We start from the raw sequence: 12,237 nt of genomic DNA, 5'->3' as shown, positions 1-12,237 counted from the left end.
GGTGACTAGACAGACATCACAACCCCACTCATCCACAGCCTTCTGCGGCATCTTCATCCCAGCAGCAGCCCAATCAAAACTCGGTGTCGAAACATGCGTGTTCGCCGCTGTCTTCTGCGCTGGCTTCGGCGTCTCGCACGAAATACACTTGTCAGCGGTGGCTTTGTTGGTGACCAGACAGACATCACAACCCCACTCATCCACAGCCTTCTGCGGCATCTTCATCCCAGCAGCAGCCCAATCAAAACTAAGCGTAGCCTGATGCGTCTGCGTCTGGATAACCTCTGCCTTCTTGGTAAAGTCGTACACTTGCAACTCACTCACCGGGATAACCAACGCCTTCTTCGCTGCAGCAGACGTGGTATCAGCAACCGGCAACACCGTAAAGCTGTACGAAGAAAGACCCTTAACATCCGTGTCCGCAGCCAACTCCTTCACATCCTTCTCAGCAGTCTTGGAGAAGACCAAAGAAGAGATAGTGGCAGAAGACACGGTAGCAGAGGTCTTGGCACTCTCATCGCTCGAAGGCTTGAACGCGAACAAACTGGCACTGGTGTCAACGGATGAGTTTAACTCGTCCGAGACAGTAGTAGGCTGCTTGAAGCTGAATCCCGAAGAAGTAGCAGTAGTAACCAGGGCTGCCTCCTCCTCTTTAGCAGGCTTTGCAGCCGGCACCCCAAACGAGAATGAAGGAGCAGGGGGAGGCACGGCAGTCTTCGGCGCACCAAACGAGAAGCCAGCAATCGGCGCAGGCTCCTCCTTCTTTTCTTCCTCCTTCTTCGCAACAGCAGCAGGTGCACCAAACGAGAACGCCGCCGCAGGCTTCGCCGCACTCGCATCGAAACTAATCACAGGAGTCGCGGGCTTCTCCTTCACCTCCTCCGTCTTCTCCTCCTCCTTGTTATTGTCAACCTTCTCAACCGGATCCGGACTGGGCACCGAGAAGCCCTGACTCAATTTCGAGCTCCGCACAGGCTTGTACTTGTTGTACTCAAACTTCGACGGAGTCCCTACTGGCGTTCCCGTCGTCTTGCTCGGCGTAAACGAATGCAAATTGGGCGGCGCAGGCGATGCTGACTTCTCCTTCTTCTGCTCCGTCTCAGCGGGCTTAGGTGCCGTCCGCTCAATAACCTCAATTGCGCTTCTCTCCGCCTTTTTCGGAGTGTGAGACTTCGCCGCCTCCTCCGCCCTCTTTCTCTCTGTCTTCTTGGGCGTGGCACCGCCCTCCTTCGCGTACGGGTTCAAGAAAACCGATAGATCAGTAGGGGGGACATACGTATCATTCGACGCCGGCTCACGGGACTCTGCCTCGCCTAAGATGTCGAGGAGAGCCGAGGCGGTCTGGCTTCTCGGCTTCTTTGGAGGGAGGGCGACGAGGAGGAAGACGCCTCCGCCAACGGCTCAGCAAACCTCTACCCTACCCTCCCAATCTCCCAATCGCACCCCCGCCCCGCCTCCTCCACCTTCACATTCCGCCCCCCCTCCGAAGCCCCCTCCCACCCCTCCACCCCATCCCGCGGCTCTGCAGCTGCTGCTCCTTCCGACTCCCCTAACCAAATCCTTGCCGACTTTTTCGCGAGCCGTGGTGATAAGCCCATGTCCGCTGTCGAAATTGAGGGTGTGATGAGTTTAATGCAGAAGAATGCTGTGGATCCGGTTCCTGGGTTTGTGGGGACGCCAGTTAGGACCAGCTCGGTTCCGCCGATGGGATCGCCGGCCTATTACCCGTTGTTTACACCGGAACGGACATTTGCGCCTTCTACCTCGGGGACGACAGCGAGCGCGTCGAGAGTTTCGTCGGTGCGGAGGCCGAATTACTATGGTCCGACTGTGGCTTCGCCGTATAGGGGTCGTCAGCCTTTGGCGACTACGGTCACGGGGTCCAGATCTTCGCCGTCGCGTTCGCCTGTTGCGGCGGTGGAGAAGAAGGATAAGTATGAGCTCACTTCTGCGATTGCAGAGCCGGGAACGCCGGTGAAGGAGGATGAAGGGAAGAGGGGGTTGGAGGAGGTTGTTGCGCCGGCGGCGAAGAGGAGGAATTTCGGGGAGTCTCCTGAGGCTAAGCCTCTTGAGAAGGCCGCCACGCCCGATTCTGTCGCCGACACTACCACTCTCTTCTTGACCGGAGCCTTCCTCATCCTGGTCTTCCTCCATCTCAGACCCAGATCCCTCGGTCTCACCCTCATCATCCTCTTCCTCGTCGTTATCCTCGTGCTTCGACGGCGTCCCACGGAAAAGCGGGCTCAAGAACGACCTAGCGCGTTGAATAATACTACTCTTCGGAGTCTACCAGATACATTAGCACTTCATTCCAAGAAATCAATTGATGAAACCCACCTCTGGCGATGTCGAACGACGCTGTCTACGCGGTGTCTCTGCAGGCCTAGCATAAGGCGACGAATGACGGCGCCTCTCCGCCTTTCGGGATGAGGATAATCTGTCCATAACGATAGCTGATCCGTAAGATGGTACCGGGATAGGTGTCGAGATGTTGTTTGCTGGATGATTATGAGTTTTGGACGACGTTTGTATTCGCCGGTAATGGCACGCAGGGGATGCATCAACTCAGGTGACTGATATGCCCAGCCATCCAACAAGTAAACATTGCCAGTCATGAGCAATATTGGACGATGTAAGAGCTTGCAATCCAGAGATAATCTGCATGTACAAATATCAATCGCTCAACTGTAGTAATCCACGTTTGTTGGGGTCGGGGACCCGACCGCGCCCCGGACTTTCCTGAGGTAACCGCTCCATTGCGACCCTGAGAAAAACAGGTCTTCACGGATTGCTCAATCAACCAACCATGAAACCCTTCTTCCCTCCACCTCCTTCCGAATGGCGAGTCCTGGTTGAGCCTTACGTCCGCGCCATCAACCTCCCCGCCCTCGCTGCCCACTTCCACGTCCTCCTCGGCTCCGCCCTCTTTTACCAGACGATCTTCCTCCTCTCCCCATTCATCTCCAAGATCTTCGCGGCAAGATCATACGGCAAATTGAAGACAAGAGGAAAGATTAATTGGAATATCCATGTCGTGTCCCAGGTGCAATGTATCATCATCTGTATCTTTGCCGCGATCACGTTGATCTATGACGATGATTTGAAGAAGGATAAGTTGACTGCATACAGTCCCTTCGGGGCGGATGTCTATGCCATGGCTTGTGGATACTTTTTGGTATGTCGTCCAAACTCGTCCACGCTCGTCACAATATAGTGAGATCGCTGACATGATGACTTACAGTGGGATTCCTACGTCTCAATCCGCTACATCAACCTCTTCGGCCCCGGTTTCGCCGTCCACGGACTCGCCTCCCTCTTCGTCTTCCTCTTCTCCTTCCGCCCCTTCGCAATGTACTACGGCCCTGCCTTCCTCTTCTTCGAACTCTCGACGCCCTTCCTCAATATCCACTACTTCCTCGATAAATGCGACATGACCGGATCTTTCGCACAGATGATTAACGGCGTTATGCTCATGACGACTTTCTTTTCTGTTAGGATTGTGTGGGGGTGGTATGCTGCTTACCAGTATTTCGGTACGTTCAAAGCTGTTATTGATGCGGGAAGGACGTTCACTAACAGGATTGACGTACAGCCGACATCTTCTCGAGAATGGATGTTGTTCCGGGGTGGTTGGCGTACACTTACCTCGCTGCTAACGCGTCTTTGAACTTCTTGAACGTGTATTGGTTCAGCAAGATGATCGACGCTCTTCGTCGTAGGAGCAAGGGCGAGAAGAAGGCTCCTGTACAGGAGGCCGGTAACGTCGAGGGACACAAGATGGAATAGAAGGAACACGATGTCAATACCATAGGGTACAATAACACTAGAACACGGAGTACGGAGTATGCTTCTTGTTTGGAGGGGTTGAACGAATTGTAGTGCTTGAACCAGCAAAGCCTGAATTGAACGATAGTGCCCCAAATATTACCCACCCCTTTAAAATACCGCAATATAGTTGTTGATTCGGTCCTTTTGTTGCTGTGCGATGCACTCCGCAATCCAGACAATATTCCTGATCTCCTGCTCCTTCAACTTCAGCCAAGCCCAGATAAACCCATAATGGAACTGTAATTCCGTTAGCCTTCACACCCAATCGAGAAGAAATGTCCAGAACTACCTGTTGCAAGAACGTCAACTTGTTCAAATGAGCTTCCCGCTCAAAGAAGTAATCATCCAACGTCTTCTGATTCGCGCCAGTTCCTCCCAAGCCCTGCTCAAAGAAGCCCTTGTACTCGCTAACACCCTCACAAGCAAGCTTCACACCCTCCAAATCGTCAGCCCTAGCTAGCAGGAAGTCACCCTCCGGATACAGCCTCCCCAGACTAGGATAGAGCCTCTGCCTATCCTCCTTCGACAACTCCGTCCCAAAGGAGTTAAGCGTAATGGAAATACTCCTCCTATCCGCCTCAAACCCCAAAATCTCACTCATCGATTCCGCAGTAATCCCACCCAACCCATCACAAAATCTCGCAAAATCCTCCAGGTACGCCTTATACAGCGAATTACGAATGAGCTCAATATTCATCTCATCCAAATCCGCAGCCGAGAGACAATGCTTGAAATACGGCGCAAGCGGCGTCTCGACAAGCACACTGTTATACAACTCCTCAACCGTAGTCGCCACGCACAACGCTGGCATCGTATCGAACCATCCGAGGGGATGACACCTATCCAGCAACTCGTGCGTATCCCGCTCATGCAATGTGCCAGTGATGAGGAGGATGACGTTATCGATCATATACCCATACGTAATATAATCAAAGAACTTCGCCAGTGGCTCTACTGCTTGTCCCCTCAGATATCTAAACTCAGCAACGAGCTTCTCGGTTGCTTTGTCCGCGATGGTGGAGGTGCTGATTGGTGATGGCTCGTTCGCGAGGAAGTTTCCGTAGTCTGTTGCGGAGAGCTGGAGTTTGAGATCGTCTAGGGTTTCGCATTGAGATAGGTTTTGGTAGGTTTGGTTGGTAAGGAGGCCGGCGCGGTAGCCTCGGACAACGCCCTCAATGTAGCCGCTACACATTCGTTAACACGATAATCTTGGCAACAGAGACGAACAATGCCGTACTTGTCCACGTTAAAGAAGAGCATGTCGTTCATCCTTGGAATTGGGTGTTGGTCGTGGATGACGTTTCGGGGCTGTACGACAGCGCGCCATCGGCGACTCTGGCCTGCAGCTGGCAGCACGCCCGTGAGCGGTAAGGTTGGGTAAGAAGCATATTTGATGAAATGGATATATCGATATATCGTAAAGTAAGTTACGCACGCTAGGATGCGATGTAATCAATCCATCTACTCCTCATCATCGTCTTCCTCGTCGTCCTCTGCTTCAGAGACTTCCTCGCCAAGAGCCTTCAGTCTCTCCTTGTCCTTTGCCCTCTTATCTTCCAATTCTCCGAGTACGAGCAACAAGTCATCCATCTCACTCTGTACCTCTGCAGCCTTCTCTTCTGCGGCCTTGACCTTGTCTTTCAAGCCCTTGGCTTCCATAACCTGCTTCAGTGAGTCCGCGTACTTCTTCTTCAGTGTATCCAAGGCCTCGGATGAGGCCTGTGCTTCATCAAGCTTCTTCTGCAAGTCAGCTTTCTCGCCCTCAAGGCGCTTGACATTTGCCTTCGCAGACTCCAAAGCCTTCTTAGCCTCCTCGCCCTTCTTCTCCAGATCAGCCTTCTCCTTTGCCGCCTTATCAGAAGCCTTCTTCGACTCATCCAACTTCTTTTGAATCTCAACCGTCTCCTTCTTCGCCTTCTCGAGATCCGCGTCTTTGCTAGACACCGATGACTGAACCTTGTCAAGTTGTTCTTGGATGTCATCTTTCTCCTTCTGCAAACGCTTCACCTCCTTGTCATTGACCCCAGCCGAACTCTTGGAGTCATTGAGTTTCTTCCGAAGATCATTAATTTCCTCCTGGACCTTCTTCAACTCAGCATCCTTTGCCTTGAGCTCATCAACCTGTTTCTTCGCAGCCTCAAGAGCCTCATCTTTAGCCTTCAACTTCTTCGAAGTCATGTCATTGATATTGTCGAGATCCTCCAGACTCTGTTGAAGCTGCGATGCAGTCTGCCTGTTCTCCTTTAACGCCGCCTGCAGTTCATGTCTCAAGTCGTCCAACTGCTTCCGAAGCTTCTCACGCTCTTCAGTCCACTGTGCCTCCTTCTGCTCCAGTGCCTCGCCAGCTTTACCGGCCGTAGACTCCGCCTCCTGCTCAAGCTTCTTCTTTGCTGCTGCTACTTCATCCTGGGCTTTTGCTGCCTCAGCTTTGGCCGCCTCGAGCTGAGCGCGCAAGTCATGGTTATTCTTGGCAAGCTCGTCCTGCTTCGACTGATGCTCACCACGCAAATTCTCCCGCGCTCGCTCAACCTCCCTGTCCTTCTCCTGCAACTGAATCCTCAACGCCTCAAGCTGCTTTGAAAGGTCTCCGTTGACTTCACCACCCTTCACCACGGGCACCGGCTCAAACGCCGACGGATCCCGACGAACCGACCTTTGGATCCTGCTGTAATTATCTTTCAGAAACTCAACAAACGTTAAATCAAAGTAAACATTCGGCAAACCCTGCGCATCAGTCGACGAGAACGCGAAATCCACCGTGAGATCCCGGAACTCAGGCGACTGCCGTAACCGTGCGATCCTATTGACAAACTGATCCTTGCCTACCCGGTCCACCAACATCGAATGCAACCTCTCCCTCGGTATAGGAGAATCACCCTCATCGAACTCGTAGCACATACCCAACAAACACGTACACAGCCCCTGCACCATCACCTCCGTGGACCCACCACCACTACCGGCCACAGTCCCCAGGAGACTCGACACATTCCCACTCTCATGTAAGAAATCGATGACGGATGGTGTATCCTCCCACAGCCACGCACACAGCAGCATAGCATACGCGAGCGAAATCCGCGGATCAAGAGAATGTCGGATAGACGTGACGAGGTTCGCCGCGAGTGTCTGCACGGCCGTAACGACATCCTCATCACCACCAATCGTTACAGCATGCAACAATGACTTCGTCCTAGGGTTTTCGAAGAGGAGGTGCATCAAGAGCACACAGGCGAACCATACCTTATACGGATCCTTCCGTGCCCTGGACTGTTCTAGCCACAGAATGCAGTCTAGCAATCCCGGTTCGCCGTCCGTGTTCTGGTTCTTCTGTGATCGGAAGTAGATGTCGATGAGGTATTCGACGATATGGCCTTTTGCGATGTCGTTATCTTGGATGTAACCCTGGAAACAGAGAACGGCGGCGGCACGCAGCTCGAAGAATTCTGCAGACTCGGAGTACAGTGCAATCAACAGCAGCTCCATGACCGGACTGATGGTCTTGCCCATCCCGGGCGTCGAAGCCCTCGAGGTACCGGGAGCAAGCGGCGGAGGGGCACCCACGACTCTTGACCGCGCAAACAAGTCCTGATTCTGAGGGTTTGAACGGATCAAGTCGGCACAGGTGGTCAAAGCATGAGCACGGACGCCTATTGGCAATGCATCCGAGAATCCTATCTCGACGAGGCTGTCCAAGATACCCGAGGATGCCATAACCTTCTGATTTGCCTCGATACCTGGAGCGCCGCGCTCGACGAATGCTCTGGTCAGAGCAATTGATGCTGACAAGTTCGTTGCCTTTTGCTCATTCCATCGTGTCTCGGCCTTCCCGTCCGCCAGTAACTTTGCTAATCTCGGAACGCTTCCGAGCTCCCTGAACAGCGTCTGGTTCGAAGTATTGTGATGTAACAGGTTGTTGAGCAACTGTAGACAATCCTGGGTCACGATTCCCCCATCCAACCCACCCTCAATCTCAACGACCTCAAACAACCTCTCGAACGCATTTTCGAACGCAATGAGCTTCTGGATATCCGTATTCGCATCACTCAGCGCAATCAACAGCAACAACCCCTCATTCCGTACCGCTTCGCGCCCATCACCAAGTGTAGCAACCAACCTCGACAACGCCGTCGGATCCGCAAACATGAGCTCCTTCATCTTGTTTCCTCGTACACCCATTAAACTGGCCAGCAGTTGTAGTGCAAACAATCGAACATAGAAATCATTTTGGTCGAGGATCTCGATGATGGAGGAGATGTTTTGGGGTGCGGAGATGAAGGCGTCTGCCATCCATGTTTGGAGGTCGGGGGATTGTGGATCGTTTGAGTCGCGGTAGAAGAGGACGAGGAGGGTCTCGAGAGCGGCTTTGAGGGTGTCGAGGTCGCCGGCGTCACGGGTGAGTGTGACGAAGAGTCCTGCTAGACCTCCTGTTGCAACTTGCTGTGCCACCAGGTCAGAAACAGGGTATTGTCATTGTGGCACGACACGAACCTCCTTGAAATCCCTAGAGAACCCCTTCAGTCCCAGGACAGCAGCCCTCCGGTCCTCAAGCAAGGTTGAGTATTGCAAGCGATCACATAGCTTCGCGATGGCCTCGTCGGCGGATTGGTGCAGCGGTTGCGCGGACAGTACCGAGAGGCCTTTCGCCAGGAGATCCATCGCAATCGCAATTGGCAGTCGTTGTAGGGCTGGGTGTGTTGTACGGGTGGCACGTGTCTCCCTCCACCAGGAACGGCGCTCCCACGCTGCGCCTACAAAAACTTCTGCTTTGCGCTCCTCGACTTCGACCAACAGTCACCAACAATCAACGATCAAAACAACACAACGTGAGTATACTCTTACCGCTCGGCTCTGTCAACTCCGGTGAGTCCGGGAAGAAAACACGCGAGATGATCACGGCATTTGGCAAGAGGATACTTCTCCGTTGCTGAAAAAAAGTCAGCTACCTAATTTATGACATACCTGATGTGTTTTCTTTCGGACTCGAAAGTGTTCATGACATGAAGAGCAACTGTTCGTTTTCGGACCTCGAGGCTAACATGGTCTCTTCCAGATTTCTCTCTTTACCACTCCTTTCAATGTTATGTCTATCTACTATAGTTGAATACACCCCCCTTCCAAATAAATCCTTTGCAAGCGCATCTTATTCCTTTTCCCCTCTTCCGCTGTACTCCTCTCAAGAAAGCTGCGTGTTTCCGTGCGGCCTTTCTCCATACGGTACGCGTACGATCCATGTGTTTGTATACGGTGAGGTAAGAACCATATGGGTTGATGGCGGGAGCCGTCTTTTTGCGGTATGGGGGTGTCAACGCACACGGCTCACTCGGTCTGTCACCGCATGCTCGGAATTCTTAGAAGGCAGTGTGCTATGTATCGACCGTACTCCGCGGGATCTGAGATATCCATAACAAATGACGCGACAGTGAACTTTCGCCGAGGAACCTCGGGGCGGCTGAAGTGCCCGAGACGCAATCTTTCACGAAACTCTACGCCGAAATGAAACGCAATAAAAGGGACGGCTCGCATCCATGAACCTTAGAAAAGCTCAAAGTCGCGATACCCGACACCTACCATGCGATAAGTACACGAACGCATGGGTCTCTTGAATTAAAAAAAAGGACCGGGGGAACGATTGACCGTACGCGTTTGCTGTAGGAGCTGGTGCCTCGGGTGTCGAACGTGGACGTCGGTTTCCATGTGGAACGTGGCCGCTTGGATACACCTAACCATATGGGCGTTACACACACGAAAAAGTAAGGTTCTGCATATACAAAAGGACCATGATCCGCTCGTTCGTGAAGGTGCTCGCCAAAGCACTGGACATGGAGAAGACTACCACCGCAATTGCACCCTCTGTTATCGCTACCTCTAGGCCGGTCCGAGGGGCCTTCAGAAAGTCCGCCTGTCGGATTGTCTCGAAGTCGCTGGGACTCGCGTCTCCGGTACATATGATTCATGCCAATGACAGCATTCCCGTCCAATTGAAGTCGAACCCGTCCGGGCTCATTGTGTCTGATGATGAGTCTTTTGTGCGTCCGAAGCTCTACCAAACAGACTCCGGTTACTCCAGCTACGCCAATAGTGTCAGCAGTCAAACTCTCCCGTCGCCAAAGCCTCAGGATAAGCAGGCCAAGGTTGAGTCAATTACCTACATAAATCAAATCCGCAATCATTGCCCACATCTCCATGGACCAAAAGCAGTCTACCACCGCTCACCATCAATCATCCACCCCCTGCTCAACTGGACAGCCTCCGTCCGAAAACCCCTCGGAGCACCTCGAATCCACTATGAACGAATGTGGCTCCAGGTCACGGAACCCGCTGGATACGAATCTTTCACCGGCAGTCTCAGTCTTGATTTCACCCCGTCCATTGAGGTGCAGAAGACGTTCAGTGAGGAGCCGTTGATCATTTGTTTACCACACGTCGGTGGACACAGCAACTCTTACAACATTAGGGAGTTGATGGGAGCGTTGTGTGGGCCGAAGCAAAGTGGTGGACGTGGGTATAGGGGTGTGGTGCTGAACCACCGTGGACATGGTTCAACACCACTGACGTCGCCGCGGATTCCAAACTTGTACGATACGGAGGATCAACGCTCTGCTCTTCTCCATCTTCGTCGGATGTTTCCAGTTGCCAAGTTCGTCGTCATTGGCCTCTCGATGGGTGGTGCACTCCTCACGAAGCTGCTGAGCGAGCAAGGTCCCGACACGACGATACACGCCGCATTGGCGATGAGTCCAGTTCTTTCTGGCGAAAACTTCTTTATTGATTTGGAAAGAATCTCGAGCGCACCGCTCGTGGCCAGAATCGTGCCAAGGCTAGTTAGTGCATCGGTTTCCCTGGTCAAACCTTACTCGTATGTCTTCAATGGGGATGCACGGCTCGGCCTTGAGGATGTTGATGAGGGCATGGATTCGTTGGTGAAGATGGATGATTTCCATAACCGGTTTGCGAAGGTCTATGGTGGCTTCAGAGATCGGGATGAGTTCTACGAAGCTGCTTCTTGTCTTGATGATATCAAGAACATTGCGATCCCGATGATAGTCATGTGGGCAAGAGACGATATCAAGGGTTCCGTTTCTTGTGGTGAGCACCTCATGGCGGAGAATCCTAACATCATCCAGGCCGTCACCGAACATGGTGGCCACATCGGTTTCGTAAGCGGTGTGGGAAAGCGACAACGGAGGTGGTCCACCAAGCCTATCTGTGAATGGGTTGACGCAGTATTGGCTCTTCATCGGGAACCAGTACCAGCAGAGACGGTACACCGTGACGGCAGAGATATCGAAGTATGGGAAGTCACGCAAGAGCAGTTGGAGGCTTTGGTGGCGTTCCAGGTTCGCACGATGGCGAAACCGGGCACTCCCATGCCAAACATTGGATTGAAGAAGTAGCATCAAGTTATCAACGGACAAATATTTATCATACAGTATGGGTAGCTCAGATTCGCGAACTAGCTAAGACAGCTTGTTTCTCCTTCACCGTTGCTCGCATCCACTCTGAGATCTTTGTCTTGCTGAGGACCTTGTTCGCGTCTTGCTCTACAATTCCATGGGCTTCGATTGCAGGGTTATAGGCTACACCGCTGCTCTTGACAACTTGCTCGACTGCAACGACATGGTTCTTCTTACCGTCATACCTGCGGTACACCGTTACGACAACCGCACCGCCCAACCCTAGATTATGCTGCAAAGCAACGTCGAGGTTTGGCACAAGCCGATTACTCGCCCACCCTCTCAGCTGCCAAACCAACTCACAGCACTGCGCCAGTCCGGTCGCACCTAGCGGGTGGCCCTTGCTAATAAGCCCTCCGCTAGGGTTAACCACGACTTTCCCACCATACGTGATATCACCCTTCCGCACCACCTCATGCGCCTTTCCATGCTCGCAAAGCCCCAGAGCATCGATGGTAACCATCTCATTTGTACTGAAACAATCGTGAAGCTCAACGACCTTGACCTGCTCGGGCTTAATCTCCGCCTCCCCCATCGCCCGTTGAGCCGCGATCTTCGTCATCTCATACCCCACCAAATCCATCGCCGACCTCGAAAACATCGACGGCGCATCAGTCGCCATGGCCTGTCCTGCAATCAACACCGCTTTCCCCTTCATCTCCGGATGCTTCTCCAGCCAACTGTGAGAAACCAATACAGCCGCCGCAGCCCCATCACTTGTCGGCGAACACTGCAACTTTGTCAACGGCGCATGAATCACCGGCGCAGCCAGGATCTGCTCTTTAGTATACACGTTGCGAAACTGACTATACGGATTATTCCTCGAATGCAGATGACTAACCCTGGCAATCTCCACGAAATCCTCCGCAGTTGCTCCAAACTTGTCCATATACTCCCTTCCCGCATTCCCGAACAATTGTGCCGCATTGGGTGCACCTTCCACCACCCCCCTGTGCCG

The 12,237-nt window shown here is 52.9% G+C and overlaps 6 protein-coding genes across 6 annotated transcripts in view; 2 read left to right on the top strand and 4 right to left on the bottom strand.

Moving 5' to 3' along the window:
• SAICODRAFT_69974 (uncharacterized protein) overlaps positions 1–2,505 on the bottom strand; it is a 3,004-nt gene extending 499 nt beyond the window's left edge. Inside the window, exons 1-3 of the mRNA XM_019170522.1 lie at positions 2,338–2,505; positions 1,947–2,286; positions 16–1,388 (exon numbers count right to left, since the gene is read on the bottom strand). Coding sequence (XP_019025911.1) covers positions 16–1,388; positions 1,947–2,286; positions 2,338–2,445 — 1,821 coding nt within the window. The 5' untranslated portion in view covers positions 2,446–2,505. The remainder of the gene's footprint in view (positions 1–15; positions 1,389–1,946; positions 2,287–2,337) is intronic.
• Positions 2,506–2,756: 251 nt separating this feature from the next.
• Positions 2,757–3,950, top strand: SAICODRAFT_89765 (DUF887 family protein). Its single transcript, XM_019171652.1, has 3 exons — positions 2,757–3,175; positions 3,242–3,533; positions 3,593–3,950. Exons 1-3 carry the CDS (start codon positions 2,807–2,809, stop codon positions 3,784–3,786), a joined length of 855 nt encoding a protein of 284 aa, XP_019025910.1. The 5' UTR covers positions 2,757–2,806; the 3' UTR covers positions 3,787–3,950.
• SAICODRAFT_89762 (ATPase, V0 complex, subunit D) lies at positions 3,930–5,116 on the bottom strand. Its single transcript, XM_019171651.1, has 3 exons — positions 5,066–5,116; positions 4,118–5,012; positions 3,930–4,065 (listed from the first exon to the last, which is right to left on the bottom strand). Exons 1-3 carry the CDS (start codon positions 5,095–5,097, stop codon positions 3,937–3,939), a joined length of 1,056 nt encoding a protein of 351 aa, XP_019025909.1. The 5' UTR covers positions 5,098–5,116; the 3' UTR covers positions 3,930–3,936.
• Positions 5,117–5,289: 173 nt separating this feature from the next.
• SAICODRAFT_53908 (uncharacterized protein) lies at positions 5,290–8,481 on the bottom strand (the record flags this gene model as incomplete). The annotated part of the gene is made up of 2 exons (XM_019169245.1): positions 5,290–8,262; positions 8,314–8,481. 2 exons carry the CDS (start codon positions 8,479–8,481, stop codon positions 5,290–5,292), a joined length of 3,141 nt encoding a protein of 1,046 aa, XP_019025908.1.
• Positions 8,482–9,602: 1,121 nt separating this feature from the next.
• On the top strand, positions 9,603–11,219 carry SAICODRAFT_5986 (alpha/beta-hydrolase; the record flags this gene model as incomplete). Its single annotated transcript, XM_019169716.1, has 1 exon — positions 9,603–11,219. The coding sequence occupies one exon, from the start codon at positions 9,603–9,605 to the stop codon at positions 11,217–11,219; it is 1,617 nt and encodes a 538-aa protein (XP_019025907.1).
• A 46-nt stretch (positions 11,220–11,265) lies between these two features.
• The window catches only part of SAICODRAFT_53856 (non-specific lipid-transfer protein), a gene marked incomplete at both ends in the record, with an annotated part of 2,364 nt that continues 1,392 nt past the window's right edge, over positions 11,266–12,237 (bottom strand). Inside the window, one exon of the mRNA XM_019169239.1 lies at positions 11,266–12,215. Within this exon, the coding sequence (XP_019025906.1) occupies positions 11,266–12,215 (950 nt within the window). The remainder of the gene's footprint in view (positions 12,216–12,237) is intronic.

Source organism: Saitoella complicata (genome assembly GCF_001661265.1).
Source record: "Saitoella complicata NRRL Y-17804 unplaced genomic scaffold SAICOscaffold_5, whole genome shotgun sequence".
NCBI lineage: Eukaryota > Fungi > Ascomycota > Saitoellomycetes > Saitoellales > Saitoellaceae > Saitoella > Saitoella complicata.
Note: the sequence above shows the minus strand (reverse complement) of the source record. Positions and strands in the feature narration are given on the sequence as shown.

Excerpts from the sequence above, each read along its gene's own strand:
- SAICODRAFT_89765 (XM_019171652.1), top strand. The coding sequence starts at position 2,807 with ATGAAACCCTTCTTCCCTCCACCTCCTTCCGAATGGCGAGTCCTGGTT. Across the intron at positions 3,176-3,241 it reads TGGCTTGTGGATACTTTTTG|TGGGATTCCTACGTCTCAAT; the intron begins GTATGTCGTCCA and ends GATGACTTACAG. Across the intron at positions 3,534-3,592 it reads TGCTGCTTACCAGTATTTCG|CCGACATCTTCTCGAGAATG; the intron begins GTACGTTCAAAG and ends ATTGACGTACAG.
- SAICODRAFT_89762 (XM_019171651.1), bottom strand. The coding sequence starts at position 5,097 with ATGAACGACATGCTCTTCTTTAACGTGGACAA. Across the intron at positions 5,013-5,065 it reads CTCTTCTTTAACGTGGACAA|CGGCTACATTGAGGGCGTTG; the intron begins GTACGGCATTGT and ends ACGAATGTGTAG. Across the intron at positions 4,066-4,117 it reads AGTTGACGTTCTTGCAACAG|TTCCATTATGGGTTTATCTG; the intron begins GTAGTTCTGGAC and ends ACGGAATTACAG.